Genomic DNA, 27,392 nt, shown 5'->3' with positions numbered 1-27,392 from the left:
AAAAAAAAAAAAAAAAAAAAAAAAGAACACTTCATTCAAAGTACAAAACTAGACCTTAACAGACACATACCAGAGTCTGAAGTAGGAAATCCCCAAATCTCAAAGATAATCAATTCTCACCTCTGTCAGTCAGTCATCACTGCCAGTTTGACTGAATTAAGAGAGTCCTGGTACCGGGCATGGTGGCACACACCTGCACTCCCAGTACTCGGGAGGCTGAAGCAGAATGATCACCCTGAGTTTCAGGCCAGCCTGGGCCACACAGTGAATTTAAGACCAGAATGAACTACAATGAGATACTATCTCAAGGAAAAAACAGCAATAATAACAACTGGAGAAATGAGTGGACTGGACGTGAGAACAATGACCTCATCATGGACCAACCCACTGATGAGCCCGTGTCTGAATGGTCTATGAGAAGGCAAAGCTCACTGAAGGAAGTGGGCAGGCGGGTGTGACCCTGGGCAACATCTGGTCCTGGCCACTTTCCCCCTGGCTCTCTCTCCAACGCATTCTCCTTCAGAGCCACCACAAACTGAGCCTCCACCATGGACTGATATCTCTAGAACTGTGAGGCAAAATAAACCTCTCTTCCCCAAGCTGTGGGTATAAACTATCACGTATTTTGTTCCAGGGACAGAAAGCTAAGTAATATATTCCTAAATTAATCTACAATTAAAAACACCATCATGCCAAGATACATCATGTAAAGGTACAAGATTCCAATGATGAATGTAACTGTACTGTTTACCTAAAATGTACCAATAAACTTAATGGGAAAAAAAAAACACACACCATCATGTGTCTTCCCTACCACTATCCCCATATTCAACTAATGTATTATAAAGTTCACCTGGACAAATGAACAAGAAAAAATATCCAGGTGACTACTTCAGATTATATAGTGTTTTCTTCTAATGTAATGAAACAGACTAATGGGACAGAATGCAAACTCCATAAATAGACACAAAGGCACAAAGAAATTTAGCATAGGAAAAAAGTGATCTTCTCAAGTCAATAGGAAAAAAAAAGATGTTAGTGACTGGTTTTAGGAGAATGGACAACTACATTTTTTTTTTTAAATGGATCCAGGGTTGTGGATTTAGCTCAGTGGCGCCGCCACCTGCCTCACAAGTGTAAGGTCTTGAATTCAATCCCAGGTACAAAACAAAACAAAACAAAAAAATGGATCCAGAGCTAGAAGCATAACTCAGTGGTAGAACATGTGCTTGGCACATGCAAGGTCCTAGATTCAAACCCAACACCAAACAAAACCGGTTCAATTCTGTTTTTTGGTACTGGGGATCAAACTCTGGACCTTGCACTAGTGAGGCAGTGCTACTGAGCTAAATCCCCAGCCCTTGGATCAATTCTTCACTGTGTATATGAGGCTAAACAACAAATGAATGTCCAGTCTAAATTTAAAAATTAAACAGTACAAAGGATAAGGATGAAAACTAGTTGATTCTATTCTAAGACTGAAAAATTTTTTTCCTAATTTTGACTGAAAATCCAGAAGCAGTAAGGACAAAAATTGGTAAATCTAACTCATAAATAAAAACAAACTTTAAAATGTTAAGAAAATATAAGCATAATCAATCAAAGGTTGAATAAAAATATGGAGAAATGTTTATATTATATAGTTTCCTAACATACAAAAGCTTATAAAATGTATAGAACAATAAAACCAATATTCTGATTTTTTTAAAAAACAGGCAAAGGATATCAAAACATCAAGCACAGAAAAATAGAAAATATTTAAAATGTTTAAAAGTTGAAAAGATATATAACATTACACATAAATAGAAATTTATAAATGTACTGTAATTCCTCATCGGTCAGATGGAGAAAAATACCCTCAAGTCTGACAACTTTCTTTGGGGAAGATCTGGGGCCACCCTCACACATTCGTAGTGGGCACGCACAATGGTGGTTATCCATGTCCATGGTTTTCACCATGGGGAAAACTCCAGCTGCACTTTACCAAATGACACATGCATTTGACTCAGTATCAGTCTCCTAGAATTCTATCCCGAAGACATTCTAACAAAAAAAATATGAAATAACATACAAAAAGTTATTTATTGTAGTGCAGTACTGCTTGTAACTGCAAACATCTGCAAAATGTTCAACAGGGGACTGACTGAACAAATTATGATAGGTACTACTGTAAGGCTGTATTATGATGCTGTTTTTAAAAAAGGAACAAAAGTGTCAGTGGACATCTTCGTATAGTTTTATTCCTCGCAAGTATATCTATACATCCAAACATTAGTACACATTGAGAAAAAAAGCAAGAGATACTTTTCAGTAAGAGTATGTATACGTGTTTGCTTATAATTTCTGAAGGAAGAAATACAAAGAACAAACCAAAGCCAAAACCAGTCAGCTGTGACCTTATCCTATGATACAGGTGCAAAGCTAGACCTCACTGAATGCACCTTGCTTTAAAGTTTGACGTAGAAAAAAAAATTTTGACCTTGAAGCCAGATTAATGTTTTACTAATTATAAAGGAAAATTAAGCCAGACAAGATGATCATACCTACAGTCCCAGCACCCCGGGAGGCTGAGACTAGAGGATCACAAATTTAAGCAGAGACTGAGCAACATGGGAAGACACTCTCAAAAACAGAGACAAGAGAGAGAAGGCAGTTCAGTGGGCTGGCACTGTAAGACTTGGCTGGGCCAGCAGGAGCATGAGCAAGCCGCAGCAGATCCTTGGGGCTGCAGCCTGCAGAGCGCTTGTGATTCCATGTATTTCTGACAAATTCACATGAAAGATATCAGGCTGGTGGATTAAAGAAACATTCTTTTTTTGAGACAGAGTCTTGCTTTGTAGTGCAGGCTGGCCTTGAGCTCACTATGTGTCGCAGGCTGGCCTCTAACTTGCAACAGTCCTCCTGCCTCAGCCTTCCGAATGCTGGGATTACATGTATGCACCACCACATGTAGCTGAGAACAGGGACATTCTGTGGAAAGTTTCAAATTGGAATATACTCAAATTTTGCCCTAATCTAGCAGCTCTGCTGCTCATATAAACACAGTTTAATGAAGAGCCCATTTGGAAAGACAGTAGTTTAGAGCTGATACAAGGAACCAGTGATCAAAGAGCCTGCTGTAAGAAAACTAACACTGCATTACATTTGTTTTCTGTTCACAAAGTGCCCAAAAAAAGATAAGCAAGTTTTCATGTCAACAGTAACATGAAAGAACACTTAGGACTTAGAACACAGGTAGTGGACAACACTAAGAATCTCTGACAACCTGTTCTCATCAAAAATGACACCTCTGGTGGCACACACCTGTAATCACCGCACTCAGGAAGCTGAGGCAGGAGGATCGCTGCGAGTTCAAGACCAGCTTGGACTACACAGTGAGTTCCAGGTCAGTCTCAACTACATAAAGAGACCCTGTCTCAAACAAACAAACAAACAAACAAACAAAAAAGCAAAACAATGATACCTCAGGCCAGGGATGTAGCACAGCAGCACCGCACCTGACTAGCAAGCACAAGGTTCTCGATGTCCATTACAGGGGACAGGGAAGGATGACAGAACCATGCCTGTAATCCCAGTACTTGGGAGGCTGAGGCAGCAGGATCACCTCAAGTTCAAGGCCAGCCTGAGCTACATAGCAAGACCCTATCTCAAAAAACAAAACAAAACAGATGACGACATCACTGTACAACTCAGGGAAGCCCAATCCCTGAATGGCTGAAGCTCCTGTGGCCCTGAGCCTGTAGAATGAAAGACAAAAGCAACCTCACTGAAGAAGAAGCCTTCTTTGGGCCAGGAGCTCAGAGGCTTGGGCTGCAGCAGCCAAGGCAATCTCCAGCCTCATTCACACAGAGGACTTGGACAGAATGCCTCTGGGAGCTTTTCTGGCTAGGACCATTTCTCTCTACTCCAATCCAACCCTCAGATCAATAGGACGAGCAAGTTCCAGGTTCCTGAAGACAGGACAGAGGACTCAGATCTCCCACCTGAAAACACACTGCATAAGCATGGTGAACAACACCCTATCTTATTACTGTCCATAAGCCCTGTCTAAGCGACATCTCTTTCTTTCTAGGAAAGAGCAATCCATTTCCTCAGAACCTTTATGCTTACAAAATGCATCTCACCTCAGGCATTTTCTTTTTTGGTTTTTTGAGATAGTCTCAGTAGTTCAGGCTGGCCTTGAACTCACAAGACAATCCTCCTGCCTCAGCCTCCCTAAGATTACAGGCCTGAGCCACCATACCCAGCTCTCTGAGGAGTCCTGATGGGCAATCAGCCTGACATGGGATTTCTCCCGCTCCCCAACTGAGATGTCCTTGATGAAGTCCTGTACTCTCTTTCTCTACACCAGCTCAACCAGCTGTCCCTAAGGAAAATGCCAAATTCAAATTCCCAAAGTTTAAGGGGTGTCAAGAGAGTCAGATAACACATCCACGAACTCTTAGGTTTCATTCATTCATTCACTGGTACCAGAGGTCAAACTTAGGTCCTTGCGCTTGCAAGGCAGGCGGCACACCACTGAACTAAATCCCTGGCTGGCTTTTCTCATTTTAAAGCTGCCCCTCTTGGGCTTGGAAATGACACCTCAGGCCAGGGATGTAGCACAGCAGCACCGCACCTGACTAGCTATCTGACAGCCTCCAGACTGGGGAAGGTCAAGGGCAGGACTCAGACAGTGATCTAACTACAGCAGATGCTCACTGAGGGTCCAATTACCACTGGGGAGGTTCAAAAGCTCTTTTTTACTTTGCTAAATCACTAGATTGAGCTTTAACTTGCAATCCTTCTGTCTCAGCCTCCCAGAGGGCTAGAGGTAGACACCCGTTCCACACCGGCTCCCTCCTCAGGGGGTTACTTCACTGGGACTCTCCATTATACACTGCTGCTCTGTTTTGTTTTTGCTTTCATTTGTTTTGTTTATGTACAGGGAATCAAACTCAGGGTCTCACATTTGCCAGGCAGGCGCTATACAGCTGAGTTACATCCCTGCTTTTTGGAATCCAGTCTTCACTGCAGGAACAGACTGTCCCCAGCTTACAGTGACTGAATTTGTATTATTTCTACCTTCATACAATATTAAAGCAATACATATTCAGTAGAAATCATACATCAAGTTTCTATTTTGATCTTTCCTCGGGCTAGCTTTATCTTGCAATGCTGGACAAGGGCAGTGATCCACAAGTGTCCTTAGCTAAGCAACCAGAGGGTCAGCAGCTAACACTCTACACTGTCACATGTGGCCTGCACTGTTTGGATCACGTCTACAAAACATTCATGGATGCATGTGCACTAGTCAGTCAACACTATCAAGAAACAAATTATGTGTTAGGTGAAAGAAAACTTTAAATTAAAAAAAATTTAAACAACAAAATGAGCTAAATACATGTTAAATTGGTGGCATGACCACACAGAAAATGCCAAAGGCAAAAAGAAATCACACTCAAAAAACATTAAATATTTTTCATTAGAATTACTGTTAGTAATAATTGTAAATGTTTTTATTTGAAACTAGTTTATTTGTATTTATAGTATGTATTATACAAAGTAAATAATTGTTAATATTATTAAGAATTGAGAATTTCAACGAGAGCCGGATGTGGTGATGCACATCTGTAATCCTAGCACTTGGGAGGCTGAGGTAGGAGGATCACTGTGAGTTCAAGGCCAGCATGGCCTATACAGCCAGACCCTATCTCTAAAAAAAATTTTTATTTTCAATAAGAATATGAGTTGGGTGTGGTGGCACACACCTGTAATTCCAGCACTCAGGAGGCTGACATATGAGGATTGTTTTGAGTTCAAGGCCACCCTGAACCACATACCAAGATCCTTTCTCAAAAAATTTAATTTAATTTAATTTAAAAATAAATTCATCAAAAGTAAACAATAAAAATATAAAATAAAAACTTACATAAAAAGTCTGACATAAACTTGTTATGGTTTTTATCTAGATGCCCCCACCAAACCTTCATGTGGTCACAGGTGGGGCTTTTCAGAGGTGGCTGGATCTGCAGCCTGTGATGCTGAGATTAAGGGTGTGTGGTTATTAAATGAGACCACTGATTGGTCTGGCATAGTTTTACTGCCATTGGCAGTAGCCTACACAGAACATAAAGGGACAAAAAAGAAGCTGCTACTGCCTCTTGTCACTTGCTGCCATGCTGCCTTTTGCCTTTTATCTGCCTTGCTTTGCCATGGGCTGTTTCTCTGTGATGCCCCTTCGCCACGCCACCCTGGCTTGGAGCCAGCTGACTATGGACTGAAACCTCTACAAACTGTGAGCCAAATAAACCTTAACCCCTTTAACTTTGTGTGTTGGGTATTTTGTCTCAGCAATGAGAAAGAGTAACTGAGACAACTTGCAATGGAAATATTCCCAAAATTTAATGATTTATCTAACTGGGCATAGTGTCACATGCCTGTAATCCCAGCACTCAGGAAGCTAAGGCCAGAGGATCACCCTCCCATGACTTAAGAGGCCAGCTTAGGCTACATAGTAAATTCAAGACCAGCCTGAACTACATGGTGAAACCCTGCCTCAAGGAGGGAGGGAGGGAGGGAGGGAAGGAGGGAGGAAGAGGGAGAGAGGGAGAGAGGGAGAGAGGGAGAGAGGGAGGGAGGGAGGGAGCTCTTTCTATAACACATTCATAGTTACATAGTTACAAAGTCAAAAGCCATGACAACCCTCTAAAGCAAAAAATATTTTAATTCTCAGAATATGGTTTCTAAATATCATAGCCCAATAAAAAGGACTCAGAAATATTTAAAGAAATAGCTATTTCCAAGTTTGGGGAGTAAAAGAGCTATTAAAACTACTGGCTAAAGGTACAAGATCCCAATGATGAATGTAACTTTACTGTATACTTAAAAAGTACCAATAAACTCAATAAAATTTTTAAAAAATAAAAAATAAAAACTGCTGGCATACTATTAGACAGACTCAACTTGAAGAGCTCCCATTGGCCAGAGCATCAAAAAAGATTGCAATATGTTAAATGTATTAACCACTTACCATGCCAATTATTTAAATACAAGATGACCAAAAATTGTATATTATATTCATTAATTTTTATAATATAACAGGAAATATAAAAGCAACAATTTTATCAAATTAATTCAACATAGAATTAACTGGTTGAAATGGCACCCGCCCGCACAACACTCTGGACCATCAGCAGGAACACAGAATGCATTGCCCAAGTGACATGCCACAAACTACTAAGCCGTTAAATCTGTGCATTCATAACGACAACTGAAAAGGAAAGCACCAGAGCACCACCTCACTCCAAAAAGTGGTAAAGGGAAGGAACAGAACCAAGCATTCATCTTCCCTTTTCTGTATGGACTGCATTGGAAGAGTTCTTCCTTTCAGAAGAACCTCAGCCAAAAAAAAAGGAAACAGAATGGCAGAATTTTTTTTTTTTTTTTTTTTTTTGCTATCAGGGATTGAACTCCGGTCCTTGCACTTGCAAGGCAGGCCACCAAACCGCTGAGCTAAATCCCGGACCCCCCAGAATTTTTTTTAAAAAATCACTATTTTTGTAATCCCAGTACCTGGAGGGTGAGGTAGGAGGATCACAGAGAGTTCAAGGCCAACCTGGGCTACAGAGTGAGTTCTAGGCCACCTTGGATCCCTAGACCCTAGATCCCCTCTCAAAAAAAAAAACAAGTGGAGAAGTTTAAAATCGGTATTTTGCTGCCAGCATTGTAGCACATACCTGCGATCCCAGGACCAGGAAGGGTGAAGCAAAAGAATCCCAAGTTTATCACAGGACCTGCGTTTGATCTCCAGTACCAAAAAAAAAGAATCCCAAGTTCCAACCAAGCCTGGTCAGTTTAGCACCTGAGGAAGACTCTGTCTCAAAAAGTAAAGAGTCTAAGGATTTAGCTCATTATGAAGGTATTTGGTTCAATCCTCAGTACTACAAGAAGAAAAAGAAATCACTGTTTTGTAACCCCTAATAACGAATCTTGTGAAGATCATAAAGGGCTGCTAAAGGAGTACAAGAAGTACTGATGGGCAACTGGACAGAGGGAAGTTAAGAGTGTGCCTTCCTAATGACCTGATGGATCTAATACAAGATGGAAACAAAAACACAAGGCAAGGCATCATCACCACGTCACCTGACCCTGAATCTAATCAAGTTCTAAGATTGCATTTCCAGTTTGCAGAAAATTTAGAGTGCATAAAACGAAGTAACCACCACCATGCATTCTAAAGTGTGAGCAAAATGACACAGTATCTAGGAACTGTTCTGAAATTCTCCAGGAAAAGAAAAAATGAGAGAGGAAGAATGGAAGAATGTCAACAGTAGCAAGTGAGATAAAAAAGAGAGATAATGTGGTAATTCACTGTTACAGTTCTACTTTTGTGAATGTTTAGATAACCCCATACAGAATCATAAAACAGAAAAAAATAACTCAAGTTTTTTTTGGTTTTTTTTTTTTGTACTGGGGAACGGACTTAGGTCCCTGTGCTTGCAAAGCAGGCAGCGGAACCACTGAGTTAAATCCCCCACCCTCTCAGGAGTGTTTTTACAAAAAAGGAGAAAAGGAATATTCAAATACTAGATATAATCCCTGGTGTTAAGACTTTAAAATTTCAAGAGTTGGTTATCATTTTATGCAAACTTTTAAAACACATAAAGCTTGGCATGGCAGCATTCTCTTGTAATCTTGGCACACTGGAGGCTGAGGCAGGAGAATTACAGTGAGCTCAAAGCCAGCCTGGGCTACATAGCAAAACTATGACAAAAAGATAAAATAAAAACACTTAAAAAGTCAATATGGTATGGAGTACACTTGAGAAAAATAAACATGACCACTGGATAAACTTTATAAATACTGTTTTATGGATAAGATAAAACTATAGTCAGAAATAAAGTTTCTAGTACAATATAATTACCTCAAAGTATTCAAGGATGATATGCTCTAGAAAACTGAGTTTGATGACTTTAGAAAAAATGGTTTTAGTCAGGTATGGTGGTACATGTCTGTAATCCCAGCACTGGGGAAGCTGAGCTGGGGAGGATTGCCCTGAGTTCAAGGCCAGCCTGGGCTACATAGTAAGTTGAAGCCCAGCCTAAACTACATAGGGAGACCTTGTCTCCCAAAAAAAAAAGGTTTTAGTGAAAACCAAGACACTGATATCTAAGGTATTTATGCAAATAGGATTATTTTCAGGAAATACAGTAACAATAGGTAGTATTTCTAAGTTCTACAGTATTTTATACATAAATAAAACATGACTGGTGGAGGGCAGTCAGTCTCAGGATGAAGGAGAAGGAAGTGGTAAAAGTGAGGAGTTCTGGGTCACAAAGTAGTGTTGGAAGTAGGGCGTCATTTACAGGAAAACAAGGTGAGATGAGAGAAACCCAACAGTTTTCAGGTGGAGAGAAATCCTCGGTGGCCCCTGCTCTGACATTTGGTATTCAGAAATGTGATCCTGCCTCCTTTTACTTGTTTGATGAGACTGACAAAGTCCAATGCTCAACACAGAAAAGCAGTGTCAGATATGATTATGGAACTGGCCATACATATTCTGTTTATTAACTACCGATAGCCCTGAACTGCTCGAGTCAGCCAATCTTTATGGTGTGAAGTTCAGAAATAAGGTGAGTCATACTGATGTGATCACAGCAGAGATGGCCAAAGACTCTGTGGACAATACTGCACATGGTTAATTAGAAAAGACTGCCTGCTGTTTTGAAGATCTGTACAGTAATGTGGCTCTCATATCCAGGAACTGTAAATTTAAACCTAAAAATTTGGTCATTATTAATAATTTTCAGACTTTGGAGTATATATAATCCTTTTCTATTTCTGTCTTTGTATTTTGTATTCTGTGTAATGTTATATTTCTACTTATAGTTTAAGAATTTTATTTCTCACACAGCGTTTTGTAAAGTGTCTTACTCCTACTTTAAATCCTTTGAAACATTCTAAATATTCTTTCACTAATTTTATCAGTTATAATGCCTGTTTTTGTATAGCTTTAAAACTTGGTTTTATGACTTTAAAAAAAATGACCATAATATGACTGTTGTGGGTTGTTTTCTTTTGTTTTGTTTTTTGAGACAGGGTCCCACTATGTAATTCACACTGGCCTTGAACTATGTAGAGACCAGGCTGTCCTCAAACACACAGCAATCGTCCTGCCTCAGACATGCCTGTTTTAACAACAGACAGAAAAGCATACATTTCGAGGTAGCCAAAGGTATTATTTGTCCACAATGGGAACATGGAACTGACATATTTAGGGTGTCTTACTGGTAGTATAGATGGTATTTCAATTTCCTTCAAGTTTGGAGAAGAGATAATCTAAAAATATTCATTATTGTAATTTTTTAAATTTATAAATTATAAATAAGTGTCACATCAAAAAGTGGAAAGCTCAAGGATTTAGTGCTATAAAATAGAAGATTAAGCAGCAGTTCAGATCAGGCTCACTAAATAGATCACACAAAAAAATCACTAACTTGATTGTCTACTACAGTACTGTGCTCTCAAACTTGGCTTCTATCAGACCACAGCAAGAGGAAAATACTTCCGAGATATCTGATTATTTATTTATTTATTTATTTTGTTTTTTTGAGACAGGTTCTCACTATGTAGTTGAGACTGACCTGAAACTCACTGTGCAGCCCAGGCTGGTCTCGAACTCACAGTGATCCTCTTGCCTCAGCCTCCCGAGTGCTGGGATTACAGGCGTGTGCCACCACGCCCAGCTCCAGAAATCTGATTATTATAACTGATGAAGTGACACAATACAATGTAAAGTAACGACTCATACTAATTCATTTTTTTTAGTCAGTTGGTAAAATACATGATCTACAAAATCAGTATGTGATTCTTGTGCCATAATAAATTTTAAGATACTACAAAATTATTTAAAACTTAAAACATTTTTTCTATCAGTTCATTGCAGCAATAGCTAATAAGTGTTGATGCACATTTTATGGAAAAAATCTCTCAACAGCCTCAGAGTAACTAGTGTCTATTCATATAAATCATATTATCATTTTATATATAAATTTAACTAAAAGCTGAGGGATTCTAAAAGCTGAGATATTCCAACCCTATCCTAACATCCACTGAAATATAACGGGACTTAGGAGTCACAAAGCCTGGGTTCAAGTTTTAACCTTACCACTTGAATTAACTATAATTTTGCAAGACACTTTATGGCAATACTTCTAATAATACCACCTTTCAAAACACATCTAAAACAAGTATTTCCTAGGAATCTAAGAAGTCAATTATTTGAAAGAGAAGAAGTTTCTTACAATAAAGCTAAGTCCAATCAATATTTTAGTTTAATTATTCTGAATATAAATCTTACAATGGGTGACGACAAAGGGCTAAAGGAGTAGGGGAAGTGGGAAGGGCAGGGGAAAAAGAAGGGAAAGGAAAAAATATGAGAAAATGAAAAATGGAAATAAAATTTTTGTAAATGGGGAGGGTAGGAGAGGGTGAAGGGAGAGCAGGGACAAGGGGAAAAAATGAGAACCAAGACCTGTCGTGTAAAGGTACAAGATCCCAATGATGAATGTAATGTACTGTATACCTAAAATGTACCAATAAACTCAATGAGGAAAAAAATTTTAATTTTTAAATTAAAATAATCAAACAAACAAAAAATGGGTGATGACAGCAGAATACACCTAAGAAGAGAATTGGGAGGGGTCCAGGGATTTAGCCCAGTGGCTCTGCTGCCTGCCTCACAAGCACAAGGTCCCGAATTAAATCCCCAGTACCAGAGAGAGAGAGAGAGAGAGAGAGAGAGAGAGAAATGGGAGCACTAAATAAGAATGCACATAAACAATCAGATTATTACTGGTATAAAACAGCTACACAGTAAGTGCTAAGTGCTTTTATCATCATCATGACATCATTATCCACTACTGAGCAGTGAACGAACAGGAACAGGAAACACTTACCCCTTGGAAAGCTTTCAGGTAATAATAGTTAATAAAATTTTATATTCATATGTCCTCTGACACACTTGTATAAAATATATCTTAAGCTATGCTTGCATACATGTGCAGAAATGTGTGTATGAGGCTGTTCAACAACACAAATATCCAGCAATAAAAGTGAGCCAAAAATGAACTATAGAATTTTGACACAAAGGGAACTATGTAACTGTTAAACATAACAAGATAACTGTGTTTACTGATGTGGAAAGACCTACATCATTTATTTATCCTTGCATATGAGTCTGCACGTTCTGAAGGAGATAAACACTTGGATGAGTGTCTTTCTGAGGTGTGCTCAAAGGCAAGGTTGTAAAAATATTACGGCACATCCTCATCTACCTTATTCACCAGATCTGGCGCACTAAGACTTCTAGCTCTTCCTAAAGTCAAAATGACCACAAAAATAATGTATTTTGAATCAATTCAGGACATTACGGCAGCTACAAGAGCCCATCTAAAGATACTCACGAAAGAGGACTTCCAGAACTGTTTCAGGAAGCGTCAAGAATAATGGGATAAGAAGTTGAAGAGGGGGACCATATTTTAAGCAGCATGAGCAGCAACATATCTTTTGCAGTAATAATTTTTAAACTTTAAACATTCATTGTATCTTGTGATCACACGTCACATAAATAAACGCCTTCCTTCTCAGAAACAGACACTAGAATTAACTTTCACTATATTCTCATTTCCCTACACTACCACCAGCTCCTTAGACCTTTACCTTTTACTCCTCTTCACCAACCACCACCTTCCTCAACACTTTAAAGAAGAAAGTGAGTTCTGCTGTTCCTTTTTTTTCCCCCTGTACTGGATACTGAACCCAGGATCTTTATATTGAGCTGTATCCCTACCCATTCTTTATTTTTATTTTGAAACAGGGTTTCGCTGGGTCACTAAATTGTCCAGATGGGGCTTGAATTGTGATCCTTCTGCCTCAGCCTCCCAGAATTCTAGAATTACAGCCATGTGCCACCACACCCTGGCGAAGGTTTTCATATTCCAAACACATGAGGAAAATGTGACAAGTGACAACTCCTTTCTTCCTGTTACCTCAAGAGACCTCAGACAAGGACCGCCATGTGTTCCTCCCAGCTGTGGGTGATCTTAGCTCTTCTTATATACTCAGGTAGGTTTTTAAGAATGAAGTGAATGTGGCTAAGAGCAAAGTTATTGTTTAGGGTTCTGACAAAAGAATGGCAAAATAAAAATGAAAATGCAAGGTCCTCACATATAGAAGGAAAGAAGAGAGCAGAAGAAATGACCCATCTATACAACGGACTGGCAGGCTGGGTCCTCGACAGGGAGAAAACAGGCAAAAATTGTCAAAGATGAGTGTTAGTAATAGAAACCACATTCCTAGTCCTTTGGAAAGCTCTTTCTATCCTCCTAATTCCCTTCTTTTCTAATTTTACAAGAAATTAATCTTAGTTCCCTTCATTTGGACTTGGCTCTTTAATACTTCAACAACTTTCTAAATTACAACTGTAGAGGGCCGGGGATTTAGCTCAGTGGTTCTGCTGCCTGCCTTGCAAGCACAAGGACCTGAGTTCAATCCCTGGTATCAAAACAAAAAACAAAAAAAACAGTAGAAACTCTGTATCATCTCAGGATGACTTACTTATTTACACTAGACATGCACTTCTGGACTGTCTTGCACATAAACCTATGCACTGAAATGTAATTTTTACCCATATGTATTTCTACTGGACAGAGTGCATACAAGTGCATGAAAACACGTACAAGAGCTATTCCACTATTATATATGCTCTACTGAGCTCTGTGAGGACCAAAAATTTACAAGTCTTAGGGTTCCAGTAAGTTACCAAACACTTCAAAGTATTTTTCAGCTATGAAGAATAGGATAAGGTAACCATGAAAAACAGAGTATTTCACGGAGAAAAGATTGTCTTAATGATTAGAATTGTTCTCACTCTGATTCAGTATGAGAAAAGTGTCACTTAGGTAACTGAAAAAGTATTCAAAGAAGTTGAACATACTGAAAAAGAACTACAGGAAAAAAAGCTTTTCTATCATAAATCAACAGCCCATTTAAAAATTATTTATAAAATGGTATAGGGCCGGGGATTAGCTCAGTGGCAACACATGAAGCATAAGGTCCTGAGTTTGATCTCCCGTGCCAAAAAAAAAAAAAAGGGAGAGAGAACCATACACACAAAATGGTATAAATAGTTATTCAAAAAATCTGAGTTTAGCCAGGCGTGGTGGCACATGCCTGTAATCCCAGCACCTGGTAGGCAGAAGCAGGAGGATTGCTGTGAGTTCAAGGCTAACCTGGGCGACATAGTGAGTTTAGGGACAGCCCAAACTACAAAGTGAGACCCTGTCTTAAAAAAAAAAAATCTGATTTTATATTTGCCAATAGAAATATTTCTATCACAGATTTGGGGTCATGGTTTAACATTACAGTTGATTTATGTGTTTTAAAAATAAAAGTTCACAGGTGCTGGGCATGGTGGCACACATCTGTAATCCCAGCAGTCAGGAGGCTGAGGCAGGAGGATCGTTGTGAGTTTGAGAGCAGCCTGGGATACATAGTGCATTCCAGGTCAGTCTCAACTACACAGTGAGACCCTGTCTCAAACAAACAAACAAACAAAATGTTCACAGAATTCCATATTCCTTTTAAATATAGCAAAAGCACTAAGACACAGAAACATGAAAATAAACAGAAAAACAAGGTAATACCTTCCATACTTTACACAAACATTCTTACCTGAGGGAGCAGCTGGATTGTTTTGATGGTTTTCACTAGCAGAAACGAACAAATCCTCTTCTCCTTCAGTTGATGAGCTAGAGGACTCACTGCTGAGGTCATTCTCACTGGAACTACTAGAACTGGGTAGCAATGCATATTTTCTTCGAGCTAACACTTCTCGTTTTTTCCTTTGCATTAATATCCTCTCTTTTTGTTTCTGTGTCCTCTGTGAGGAATTATTTTTTACAAATCTCTTTCTGCATGGAAGTCTCCTCAGTGAACTGCTATGAAAACAGGGTCTTTTCATTAACAATCCTGACACAGATTCTGGCTCAGTCCGAGGCCACTTTTGAGACCGTGCACTATGACTTCTACTTTTAGCACTCAAAATGGTCTGGGAATGTCTTACAGAGACTTCTTTATCCTCATCTGAAGTCACAGTGTCAGAGTCTCCAAAATGCAAGCTAGATGAAGGAGAAGAAAGACAATCACTAAAGGAAGAATCATTTTCTTCATCACTTGGTGCCTCTAGGTGTTGCCTTAGTCCCAAAACTCCCTGATTCTCTTTAGCACAGTTCTGCACGTATGAAGGGCCGGCCTGCTGGCTTTTGCGTTTTTTCCTCACAACGCTTTTTTCTTGTTCTTGCTGATTACTATTCATGTCCTTCTCTTGTTTTTGGGAATCATCACACAAGTGAGAGAATTCATTCCCCACTTTACTATTAATCATCTCAACTCCTGCAGGAAAACTTTTGGCTGCCCCAATGGGCTCTGGATGCAAAAGGATCCCTTTCAGACTCTCCTGTGTCTCTGGAGCATCAGAAGGAATCTCACTCTTCATATCCACTTTTAAGGTATAGACCTCGTTATATTTCGGAGTCCATTGAGACATGGGAGGCTTTGAAGAAGGCCTAGAAGACACAATTAGATACACAGATGATTTTTTAACATGTTTTATCATACAATTTAATCGACAAGTTCTTAAATCAATGAGAACATCCCCTGTGTATTGTAGAACTGGCTTTTCCTTACCAGAATATGAAATGTTATCATGAGTGATTTTGTTGTTCTTATAAAACATTTTTCTCAAGATTTTTCTTTTCTTTTTTCTTTTGGTCCTGGGGATCAAACTCGGGTCGCTGCGCTTGCAAGGCAGGCACCAGAACCACTGAGCTAAATCCCCAGTCCTTTTTCTTTGAAAACTTTACTTATGCCTCCAACTTTTACAAATGAACACTAACAGCCAGGCGTGGTGGCGCACGCCTGTAATCCCAGCACTCAGGAGGCTGAGGCAGGAGGATTGCTGTGAGTTCGAGAACAGCCTGGGCTACATAGTGAGTTCCAGGTCAGTCTCAACTACCTAGTGAGACCCTGTCTCAACAAAACAAAACAAAACAAAACAAAAAAAAAACAATTCTGTGCATATTTGAAGAAGACAGGGAAAAGATTTTGAACATCTACACCATAAATGATAAATGTCTGAGAACATGTATTTAACCAGTTATACATTTATATACTATCTCCATGTATCAAACAATACAGAGTACTCCATAAATATAATTTTTATATATTAATGTATTGGTTTAAAAAGAAAATTTTTTAGTTTGTTATTTGTTTTTTTGAGATGGTCTTGCTATGTAGTCCTGGCTGGCCTTGAACTCACTGCAATCCTCCTGCCTCAGCCTCCTGTGTACTGGGAAGACAGGCATGTATTACACCCGGCCAAAAAAAAAAGTTTTGACACAGGGTCTCAATATGTAGTTCAGACTGACTTTGAATTCACAAAGTAGCTCAGGGATGCCTTGAACTCATAGCAATCCTCCTGCCTTAGCCTCCCAAGAGCTGGAATTACAAGAATGCACCACCACTCTTAGCCAAATTTAAAATGTAAGAAAATAAAGAAGTATAAAACTTTAAGACTATTAAAGCAACATGCTTTCTCTTCGCACAACATTGTCAGAATTCTTGAGTATCTAGACGCTTGCTACATTAGATAGGTTACTATAAATACCAGTTGTGCATGTAACTTCTCTCCTATGCTTCAACCCTTCATACTACTCTGTTCTGTGAGAAAAATACAACTTCTGGTAGACAGCAGTGCACAACAGTTTTTTTGTGGGTTTTTTGTTGTGGTTGTTGTTTTTCTTTTTTTGGTACTGTTGATTGAACACTTGTACTTGCGAGGCAGGCGGCGGCACCAATGAGCCAAATCCCCAGCCCCACAATAGCTTTTTTCTGTTTTGTTTTGTTTTTGGTACCAGGGATCGAACTCAGGTCCTTGCTCCAGGGCCTACAATAGCTTTTTAATAGCCTTTTAGTTTTAGATACAAAAGACTAGAGCCAGGGCTGAGGTGCTGAAGATCATTCAGCTAAATAAACAGCATAAGGAATCTTTCTGCAACAATGTAAGAGTATCTAAACCATGTGATTTCTAAAATTATGAGCTGAAGGCAACCTGATGTAAAGCACGCATTTCAATGCAATCACTGAAACAAGAATGGCAATAATGTAAAAGTAATAAACATAATGATTCCAAATGAAAATCATTACAAAGAGATTTAATGTTACAAAGGAAGAACTGGAGTAGTCCGAGACATGAATGTCTGAACAATGCTAACAAACAATGCTGTTTCTGACAAGGTTTCACTCTGCTCCCCAGGCTGGTCTCTAACCTCTGGGCTCAAGGAATCCTCTTCCCTTAGCCTAAGTAGTCCACTCAACCACACCTGTTTTAACTTTTTATTAAGTACAACATGCACATATTTTAAGTTTACAGCTTCTTGAGCTTTCACAAATAAACACAATTAGCACCCAGATCAACAAACATAACACAGTATCACTGAAATCCTCTTCCCATCAAACTAACCAACAAAAGTTGTAACCACTACCCTAACTTCTTTTTTCTTTTCTTTTTTCTTTTTTTTGTTTTTGAGACAGGGTCTCACTATGTAGTTGAGACTGACCTGGATTTCACTATGAGGCCCAGGCTGGCCTCGAACTCAGTGATCCTTCTGCCTCAGCCTCCCCGACTGCTGGGATTACAGTATCCTAACTCCTAATAACATAGATTTGTTTTGCCCTTAACATACAGTTTTTAAACCATTTCCTTAAAAGACAGGAAGAAAGGCATTTATATTTAGTAGCAAATTTCTTCCTTTTTCACAAATGACAGTTACAGAGATACTTAATCTCACAGGTCTCACACTTTTATTTTAGTACATAACTACTTAGTACATAATCACGCCATGCGTGGTGGTACATGCCTGTAATCTCAGCACTTGGGAGACTGAGGCAGAAGGATCAAGTTTGAAGCCAGCATGGGCTGCGGAGTGGGTTCAAGGCCAGCCTGAACTACAAAGCAAGACCCTGTCTCAAAATACAAAAATAAATAAAAATAAAAATAAAATTAGCAAAAAAAAACTTTTTGAAAAGCCTATTCCTATAGAAAGCTAACCCTTGTCTTCTATTATTTTTATTTACAAAGACAGACAATTCTGTATTCAAGATGAGCCAACAAGCCCTGTCTGGATTCTGTGAATAAGAAACACAAAGATGAGTGGATATTATGGGCATGGCAGTGAGCAAATTACAGAAGGCAGCCTGACAGAATCATCAAAATTTAAGGCAAGAAACAAAAACAACCAAAAAAATTAAAGACAAGAAAACAAGTCACAATGATACAGCGTAGCTTTGTGTGATGTAAGGGGCTGAGGGGACAGGCATGGCCATAATAAATCACATACGTTAAAAACAGGGCGTGGTGGTGCAACACCTGTAATCCCAGCACTCTGTAGGCTGAGGCAGGAGGATTCCTGTGAGTTCGAGACCAGCCTGGGTTACATAATGAGTTCTAGAGCAGGCTGAACTACACAGTAAGACCCTGTCTCAAAAAAACCAAAACCAAAACAAACAAACAAAAAAACCACATAGGTTAGAGAATATCTAAAGAAATAGGGACGCTCAAACAATAGCTAGTGGGGATTTAAAATCAAACAGCCACTTGGACGAGGGTATAGCTTAGTGACAGAATACATCTTAGCATGTACAGGCCCTGGCTTCAATCTCCAGCAAAGCCACCACCCTTAAAGACAATTAAACAAAGAATTATCACAGCATCACGCAATTCCAGTCAGTCCTACGCCTACACCCAAGAGAAATGAAAAGATATATCCATATAAAAACGAACATAGCACCATTGGTCATAACAGCCAAAAGTGAAAACAACATGAATGCCCATCAAATGATAAACAAGTTCATACAATGGATCAAAAGTAATCAAAAGAAATGTTATATGGATTCAGGCTTCAGCATGGGCGAATATTATTGGTATAAAATATGTGGAACAAAGCTCTGCATTATGGATAAACATTATGCTAACCATCACAGGACTATTTGATATGAAATGTCCAGAACAGGCAAATCTGTAGACAGAAAGCAGAATAGCAGCTGCCGAGTCCAAGGGGGGCAGAATTACACTATGATGGCCAAACATGTAGGGTTTCTTTTTGATCAAATGAAAATGTCCTCAATGTTCTGCAGTGATTGTTCAATTCTGTGAATACACTATAACCACTGAAATTAAATCTCAATAATTTGTTACCAAAAGACACAGGTAACTGTGGACCCCATCAGCAAGAGAGGAGTCAGAAGTCCGTGTCTCGCAGGGATTATATCAGGTTCTCTCTCTGAGGAGACTGTCTCTATTAACTAAGGGGATAATTGCAGTTTGAGACTGATCTTAATCACTGAGTCACTCACAAAGTCTTGGTATTGGAGATGATGACTCCGAGGCGATAAAACCTTGCCAAGGGGACAGATGAATTCTGAGAGCATGGACCCATAAATGAATTTACAAAGAAGTGATTCACAGTGTCATGTATTAAACTCAAATTACTTTTCCATCACTTTATGCCCCTAAAATCAAAACAATGAACTTTTTGTTTGTTTGTTTGTTTTGAGACAGGGTCTCACTATGTAGTTGAGACTGACCTGGAATTCACTATGTAACCCAGGTTGGTCTCGAACTCACAGGGTTCCTCCTGCCTCAGCCTCCCAAATGCTGGGATTATAGGCATGCACCGCCACGCCCAGCCTGGTTTTGTTTTTTGAGACAGGGTCTTACTACGTAGAGCTCAGGCTGGCCTTGAACTCACTATGTAGCCCACTTGAAAATCCTCCTGCCTCAGCCTCCAGAGTGCTGGGATTACAGACATGTGCCACAATGCCTGGCAAACAATGAAATCTTTATGGTTAAATCTGCTCTGGGTCTGGTCACTCAGGTCTTCCCAGTAAGGCAAGGGTGGGGAGGAGCAGGAGGAAGGTGGTTTGGTAGATGGTGCCATCACTGTAAATCCATTCACAAGTTACTTTCTGAGTGACCATGCCATGCAATCATTAAGTGCAAAATTAACTATGACGTTCTAACCAAGGGAATAGAAATTCATACTGTATTTTGTTTTTGGTACCAGAGATCAAATTCAGGACCTTGTGCTTTTGAGGTAGGCAGCAACACCACTGAGCTAAATCTAAATCCCAGGCCCTCACACTGTATCTTGAACTGAGAAAAAAAAGTATGTTAATGCTGAGATTCCATCTCACTTCAGAAAGAATGGCTGCTATCAAGAATCAGTAACAAGGCCGGGTGTGGTATCGCACACCTGTAATCCAAGTACTTAGGAGGTTGAGGCAGGAGGACTGCTGTGAGTTCGAGAACAGCCTGGGTTACCAAGTGAGTTCCAGGTCAGTCTCAATTATACAGTGAGACCCTGTCTCCAAAAAACCAAAAAACCAAAAAAAAAAAAAAAAAAAAAAAAAAAAAACAAAAAAAAAAAAAAAAAAAAAAAAAAAAAAAAAAAAAAAAAAAAAAGAATCAGTAACAAATGCTGGAGGGGCTTTGGGGAAAAGGAACCCTTCTCCACTGCTGGTGGGAGTGCAGAGTGGTGCAGCCACTGTGGAAATCAGTGTGGAGATTCCTCAACAAACTAAAACCAGGCGGATTTGCCTCAGTGGTTCTGCTGCCTGTCTCACAAGCACAAGGTCCCGCGTTTGATCTCTGGTACCACAAAAGAAAAAAGAAAAAAGAAAAAAGAAAGAAAGAAACTAAAACCCAACGTTCCATTTGACCCAGCTATTCCCCTTCTTGGTATCTTCCCAAAAGAATTAAAAGCAGCCTACCACAGCGATATATGCACTAAATAATAGCTAAATCTTAGAAACAACCCAAATACCTATCAACTGATAAATGGATAAAGATGTGGTTTTCCTACACAGTGGAGTATTACTCTGCCATAAAGAAGGATGAGCTTCATTTACATGGTCTTTAGTACCAAATTCTATTAAGTGAACTAAATCCAACACACATTTAAATACCACACTGTTTTCTCTGGTGTGAGAAACTGAAGGTGGAAATAAGAACTGAGAGGTATATATAATGGATGTTGAGAAACGGGAAGAAAGTGTTCAAATGGGAAAGGGAACAAGGAAGTACGGAGGAAGAAAGGAAGAAAGGGATACAAAAAAGTGAAAACAGAAGGAAAAAAACAGGGGCCGGGGATTTAGCTCAGCGGTTCGGTGGCCTGCCTTGCAAGGACCCGAGTTCAATCTCCAGTACCAAAAAAATAAAACAGAAGGAAAAAAACAGAAACAAATTTTCTGTACATGGGGAGAAGAGGGGGCTTATGGGGGGAATGGGATAAAATTTTTTTAAAAAGTTTATTAAAAGAAACAGCAGCACTGCATTTTCAAGTTTAAAAAAATCAAAAATAATAAATAGGATCAACTATTTGATATTGGTTGAAATCATAATCTAGTTTTTTATTTCTGTAGAAATTATTGGCTGATTTGAGTTACAAAAGAGACAAGTATTATGAGACATATCTACCCACATGGCCACATTAAAACTGGTTTGTTATTACATACTGTTTAAGTACTGAAATCGAGTACTAGTTTCTGCGCTGATCTGACCCCATCAGCATACTAAATTACTCCTGAGTATAAGGAGCTAATTATTCATAAGCAAACACTGCACTAATGAAGCACATAAGCTAGAAAAGGCTAATTTTCAAAACTGAGAATTAGAGTTAGAGGGCCAAGGATGTAGCTAACTGGGACACACCCGCCTGGCAAGTGCAAGGTCATGAATTCGATTCGCGACACCAAAAAAAAAAAAAAAAGATTTAAGAGTTAAAATCTGCCAACTTACCTAGTAAGATTATATGAAGAAAAGAGGAGAAATTATAAGCCAGATGTGGTGGCGCATGCCTTAATCTCAGCACTCGGGAGGCTGAGGCAGGAGGATCACTGTGAGTTCGAGACTAGCCTGGGCTACATAGTGAGTTCCAGGTCAGTCTCAACTACATAGTGAGACCCTGTCTCAAAAAAAAAAAAAAAACAAAAAAAAAACAGGGGAAATGATTACTCCTACAACTTTCAGGAATTCTATTTCTATAAACTGTCACACACTTATTGGTATGAGCATTTCATTACCAATGAGGAATGTAAGAAGTACTTGTTTCTTTTTATCCTTTTGTTTTTCTGGGTTTTGTTTGTTTTGTTTTGTTTTTTAGTAACAGGGATTGAACTCTGGACCTTGCGCTGGCGGCAGAACCACTGAGCTAAATTCCCAGCCCTTTTCCCCCCCTGGAGGCAAGAGCTGACCCCAACCCAAACTCCTGGGCTCAAGTGACTCACCTGCCTCCTCCTCCTGAATAGCTTTCCTGAGTAGCTTGGACTACAGGCACATACCACTGCACCTAGCTACATATTTATTTCATGGTTAAATAAAACTGGTAACAAAAGTTAGGACAAAAATCACATGATCATTTCAATAGACACAGAAAAAGATTTTGACAAAATCCAACATCCATTCATGATAAAATAGGTACAAATGGACCTTATCTCAATCTGATAAAAGCCACATATGACACACCCATTACCAACATTATATCAAATGAGAAAAAACTAAATGCCTTTCTTCTAAAATCTCCAACAAGGATGTTCAGATGGGCATGATGGTACGTGCCTATGAGCCCAGCACTCAAAAGGCTGAGGAAGGAGGATCACCCCAAGTATGAGACCAGCGTGTGCTACATTGTGAGTTCAAGGCCAGGCTGAACTACATAGTGAGACCCTGTCTCAAAAACAAAAGATAAGGATGACTACTTACACTACTCCAGTTCAATATAGCACCAAACTTCTTTAGCCATTTTAGCCCTGTCTGTAGATAGAAGAAAGGCAGGAAGGCAGGCAGGCAAGCAGGCAGGAAGGAAGAAACTAATTTACTTTAGCAAGAGTAATCAAACAGTACAAGTTGGAGGCCAGCCTGAGTTACGTAAGTGAGGTCGAGGCCAGCCTGCACTCCACAGCAAGACACTGTCTCAGGGGGAAAAAGAGCAATCAGGCAAGAGAAATTAACAAAAGTGATATATATAGGAAAGGTAGAAATCAAACGATCCTATTCACAGATGCATGGTCCTTTACGCTTGATCTTAGCCAAAAGGCCGAGAAGCGATTGCGTGGTCCTTTATATAGAAGACCAAATTAAAAAAAAAAAAAAAAAAAAAAAAAAACCAAAAAAAAAAAAAAAAAAAAAAAAAAAAAAAAAAGACCAAAATATTTCACCAAAAGAACAAAGGAGGGCCAGGGATTTAGCTCAGTGGTTCCGCCATCTGCCTCACAAGCACAAGGTCCCAAGTTTGATCCCCAGTACCCAAAAGGGGTGGGGGGGTGCGAATTCAGCAAGATAACAGTATACAAACAAAATCAATATATAAAAATCAGTAGTGTTTCTGTACACCAGTAATGAATCCAACAAGAAAGAAATTAGAAAAACAATACCTTTCACATAGGTTCAAGAAAATTCAAAAACTTAGGAATTAACCTAACCAAGTGAAAGAGCTCTATAACAAAACTATAATATTCTGAAAAAGGAGATCAAAGAGGACAATAAATAAGTGAGACATACAAGCTTAAAAACCATGATTTCACTTAAATGTGAACTCAAAAGCATAAAAAATTTAAAAAGCAAAAGATAAGATAGTTAATTAAGATAGATATTTTGCAAATGGGAAGGGGACAAAGAGAGGGAAGAAGGGGAGAAATGGGGGAAAGAAGGAATATAGAAGTAAGATGTGTTATGTACGTGTACCAAGCCTCCATACAAATGTAATAATCATGTATACACACATGCACTAGTAAAAATTTGTTAAATTAATGAAATTTTGATTAATTTTATAATGACTACAAAAATATTTTAAAAGACAAATGTCATATATCTGATATTTTCCTATAAGTTTTATAGATTATCAGAAAATAACACAAAATATATAGTCACCTACCTTTTCCGCATTAATAAGTGAAAAAAATATTTGTACCTCAGGGACGTTGCTTAGGTGATGTTCTAAATTTGTAGTTCTCTTGTAAACTGATAACTGTTTTGTTCATAATTTTTTTATTATTTGCCAACTGCACTATATTAAAACAGCTACCTGACAGAATACTCCCCCTACAACCTAAAATGCTTTAAAAGTACCAATCCTATCCAGACAGGGCAGCATACACCTGGAATCCCAGCATTCTGGGGCTGAAGCAGAGGACCTCAAATTCAAGTTCCAACCAGGCAAACTAGCTGCTCAACACAGATCTGTCTCTAAAACAACAATAAAAAAAATGGACAGGCTTTGAAGCTCAGTGGGAAGGCCCTGGGTTCAATCCCCAGTACAATAAAACAAAACAAAACCATCCACTACTCACAGCTACACATTTTAAACAGTCTAAATTTCATTAGCTAGAAAGGCATTTCTTCGAAAAGGGGATCATTTTTGAAGGCTTAACTGCATTACCAAAGTACTCAGACCTAAATTTCTTGAGAGATCTCTGCTAGGAATACATAATCTAATTATGAAAAGAAGAGAGAGAACTTTGATTAACGTATAAGCAAATAATTAACTTGCAGCCTGCTACTAGGTCAAAAAGAGGAAGTGGGCTGGGGATTTAGCTCAGTGGCACCATGCCTGCCTAGCAAGTTCAAGGTCCTAAATTCAATCCCCATACCCATCCCCCATGCCCCCGAAAGAGGAAGTGATCCCAACTATTGTGAAAGCTCAAAATTTAAATTCAATTTTTTTAAAAAGTTTAAATTCAGCCAGGTATGGTAGCACACACCTGTAATTCCAGCACTTGGAAAGCTGAGGCAGGAGGATCACTGTGAGTTTGAGACCAGCCTGGGCTACATAGTGAGTTCCAGGTCAGTCTCAACTACATAGTGAGACCTTGTCTCAAAAAACAAAAACAAAACAAAACAAAACAATTAAATTCAATGTATGTAATCCAAGTACTTTGGAGGCTGAAACAGGAGGAACACGAGTTCAAGGCCAGCCTGGGATACATAGGGAGTTCAAGACCAGCCTGAACTACATAGCAAGACTCTGCCTCAATCAATCAATTTATTCCAAGACACTAGATCAAAAAGGAAATTGTAAAAACAGATCAATGGGCAGGAACGGTGGCTCATGCCTGTAGTCCTAGCAGTTGGGAGGCTAAAGCAAGAGGATCACCATGAGTATGAAGCCAGCATGAGCTACATAGCCCATCTCAAGAAACAAAAACAAAGAGAGCTTGTCCTTAGAAGCCTGATTTCCTCAAGTGGAGAAGTAAGAGTAAGGACAGAATGATAGTCATAAGAATAAAATGATGAGTTTTTATCAGTATTATATTTAGTTCTTTTTTTTTAAATGTGAATTTAAACTGAGCAGGATAGTGCACACCTGTAATGCCAGCACTCTGTGAAGCTGAGGCAGGATGATCTCAAAGTTCAAGCCTAGCATGAATGAAATGTTAGCTCAATGTGAAGGCCCTAGATTCAATCTCCTCTATCCCCCCCAAAAAAATGTATTCTGCATTAAAGAACACGCTTACAAAACTAGACTTCTGTTTTGTAAAATGAATTCACATGAGTATGGCTTTACTACTACTAAGATTTTTAAAGAAAGCCCAGTTCCTTATCAGTAATAGAACTTCATCCGGTGAAACTGTCATGCTTATCAAAAGTGAAAGCACATTTTCTTCAATCATGGTAAATCACACACATTTTTCTCTCAAACAACCCTTCAACCCCCACTAAACTGAAAGTGAAATAATTTTTTCTTTTAAATCCACGAGAACAACAAGAAATGGAAAAAAGCAGCAGGTAAAAAGATAGCAACAGAAATTCTACCATCCAACTGATAGGAACTGCAAAAAAAGGAAGGGAGAAAGCAATGGCTGAGGAGTTGTCAAAGCCCATATGAAACTACCCCCCAGAACTGCAAAATCAGAGCCCTAGCCCAGCTGTCTGGGTCCACAGAGCCTACAAGCTCCCCTCATCCACTGCAATCCAGGCCGGAGAGCCCTGGGCCACTGCCAGCCCCAAGCTTGCTTGAACCTCCCTCTGCTGGGCTCAGGCACCTCACCTCAGAGACCTTCATCCAACAAGTAGCACTTCAAAAGTGAACGGAAACATCAAAAGTTTAGCCAGGTATGCTGGTGCACACCTGTAATCTCAGAACTTGAGGCTGAAGCAGGAGGGTCACTGTGAGTTTAAGGCCAGCCTGGACTACACAGAAAGACCCTGTATCCAAAACAAAACAAAACAAGTTAAAAGTTTTCTGGAAAACCAAAACTGAAAATGAGTTGGAGGAAAGCAGCGGAGAGAAGAGGATGCAAAAAGAATTAAAATGTATTCTTTACATGCACCAATTCCCCATGATAAATGTAATCATTATGTACTGAAAACATGTGCTAATAAAAATTTGAAAAAGAGACACAAAAAGGTATTCCCTCTTACAGCCTTCCTTGTTCAGCTCAACTTTTGGCTTTCTTTGTACTAGGGATCGAACTCAGGACCTTGCACTTGGACGGCAAGCGGCAGCACCACTGAGCTAAATCCTGGCCCTCAGCTCAATTTCCATCACCATCATCCTCTTTTGCAGCTTTCCCACTATAACAGAGACTGTTTTGGTCACTACTTTGTGCCCCAAGTGTAGAAGATACAGCAGGTCTTGTATTATACATCTGAGGAATTGTTATCTAAAGCAGTGGTGCACACATATAATCACAGCCGGAGGAGGCTGAGGAAGAAGGATCTCCTGGAGTTCACAGCCAGCTTGGGCTATACAGTGAGTTCAAGGTCAGCCTGAACTACGGCATGAGACTCTGTCTCAAAAAAAATTAAAAAAGGCCAGGGATTTAGCTCAGTAGTTCCACAGCCTGCCTCGCAAGGGGAAGGTCCCAAGTTCAATCCCCAGTATCAAAAAAAAGAAAAAGTGAAAACTGTAGTGAGGCTAAGAGGTCTGGCATAGCAGAAGTTACATGCTTAGCATGCCCAAGATCCCGAGTTTAGTGGATACAGTGACACACATCTACAATCCAAGCATTCAGGCTGAGGCAGGAAGAACACAAAACAGCCTGGCTTGGGCAATTTAGCAAAAACCCTCAAAATAAAAAAAAAGGCCTAAAGGGCCGGGGATGTAGCTCAGTGGTGTCATGCCTGCCTGGCAAGCACAAGGTCCTGGGTTCAATCTCTGGTACCAGGAAAAGGTGGGGGGGCTGGGGTTGTAGATTCGTATGAAGGCCTTGGGTACCACAAATATTTTTTTAAAAATTAAAAAAAGTTGTACAAAGACAAGGTCTACAACTGGTGAATTCTCTAAAGCAGCAAT

General features: G+C 39.4%; 1 protein-coding gene across 4 annotated transcripts in view; it reads right to left on the bottom strand.

Annotated features, from left to right (window-relative positions):
* Positions 1–27,392, bottom strand: part of Rnf111 (ring finger protein 111) — an 82,365-nt gene that overhangs the window by 34,717 nt on the left and 20,256 nt on the right. For all 4 annotated transcript variants that reach the window (XM_010641249.3, XM_010641250.2, XM_010641253.2 and 1 more), the window contains exon 2: positions 14,716–15,608. In XM_010641249.3, coding sequence (XP_010639551.1) covers positions 14,716–15,589 — 874 coding nt within the window. In that variant the 5' untranslated portion in view covers positions 15,590–15,608. The remainder of the gene's footprint in view (positions 1–14,715; positions 15,609–27,392) is intronic.

Source organism: Fukomys damarensis, unplaced genomic scaffold (assembly GCF_012274545.1).
Source record: "Fukomys damarensis isolate Sample0158 unplaced genomic scaffold, DMR_v1.0_HiC HiC_scaffold_25, whole genome shotgun sequence".
NCBI lineage: Eukaryota > Metazoa > Chordata > Mammalia > Rodentia > Bathyergidae > Fukomys > Fukomys damarensis.
Note: the sequence above shows the minus strand (reverse complement) of the source record. Positions and strands in the feature narration are given on the sequence as shown.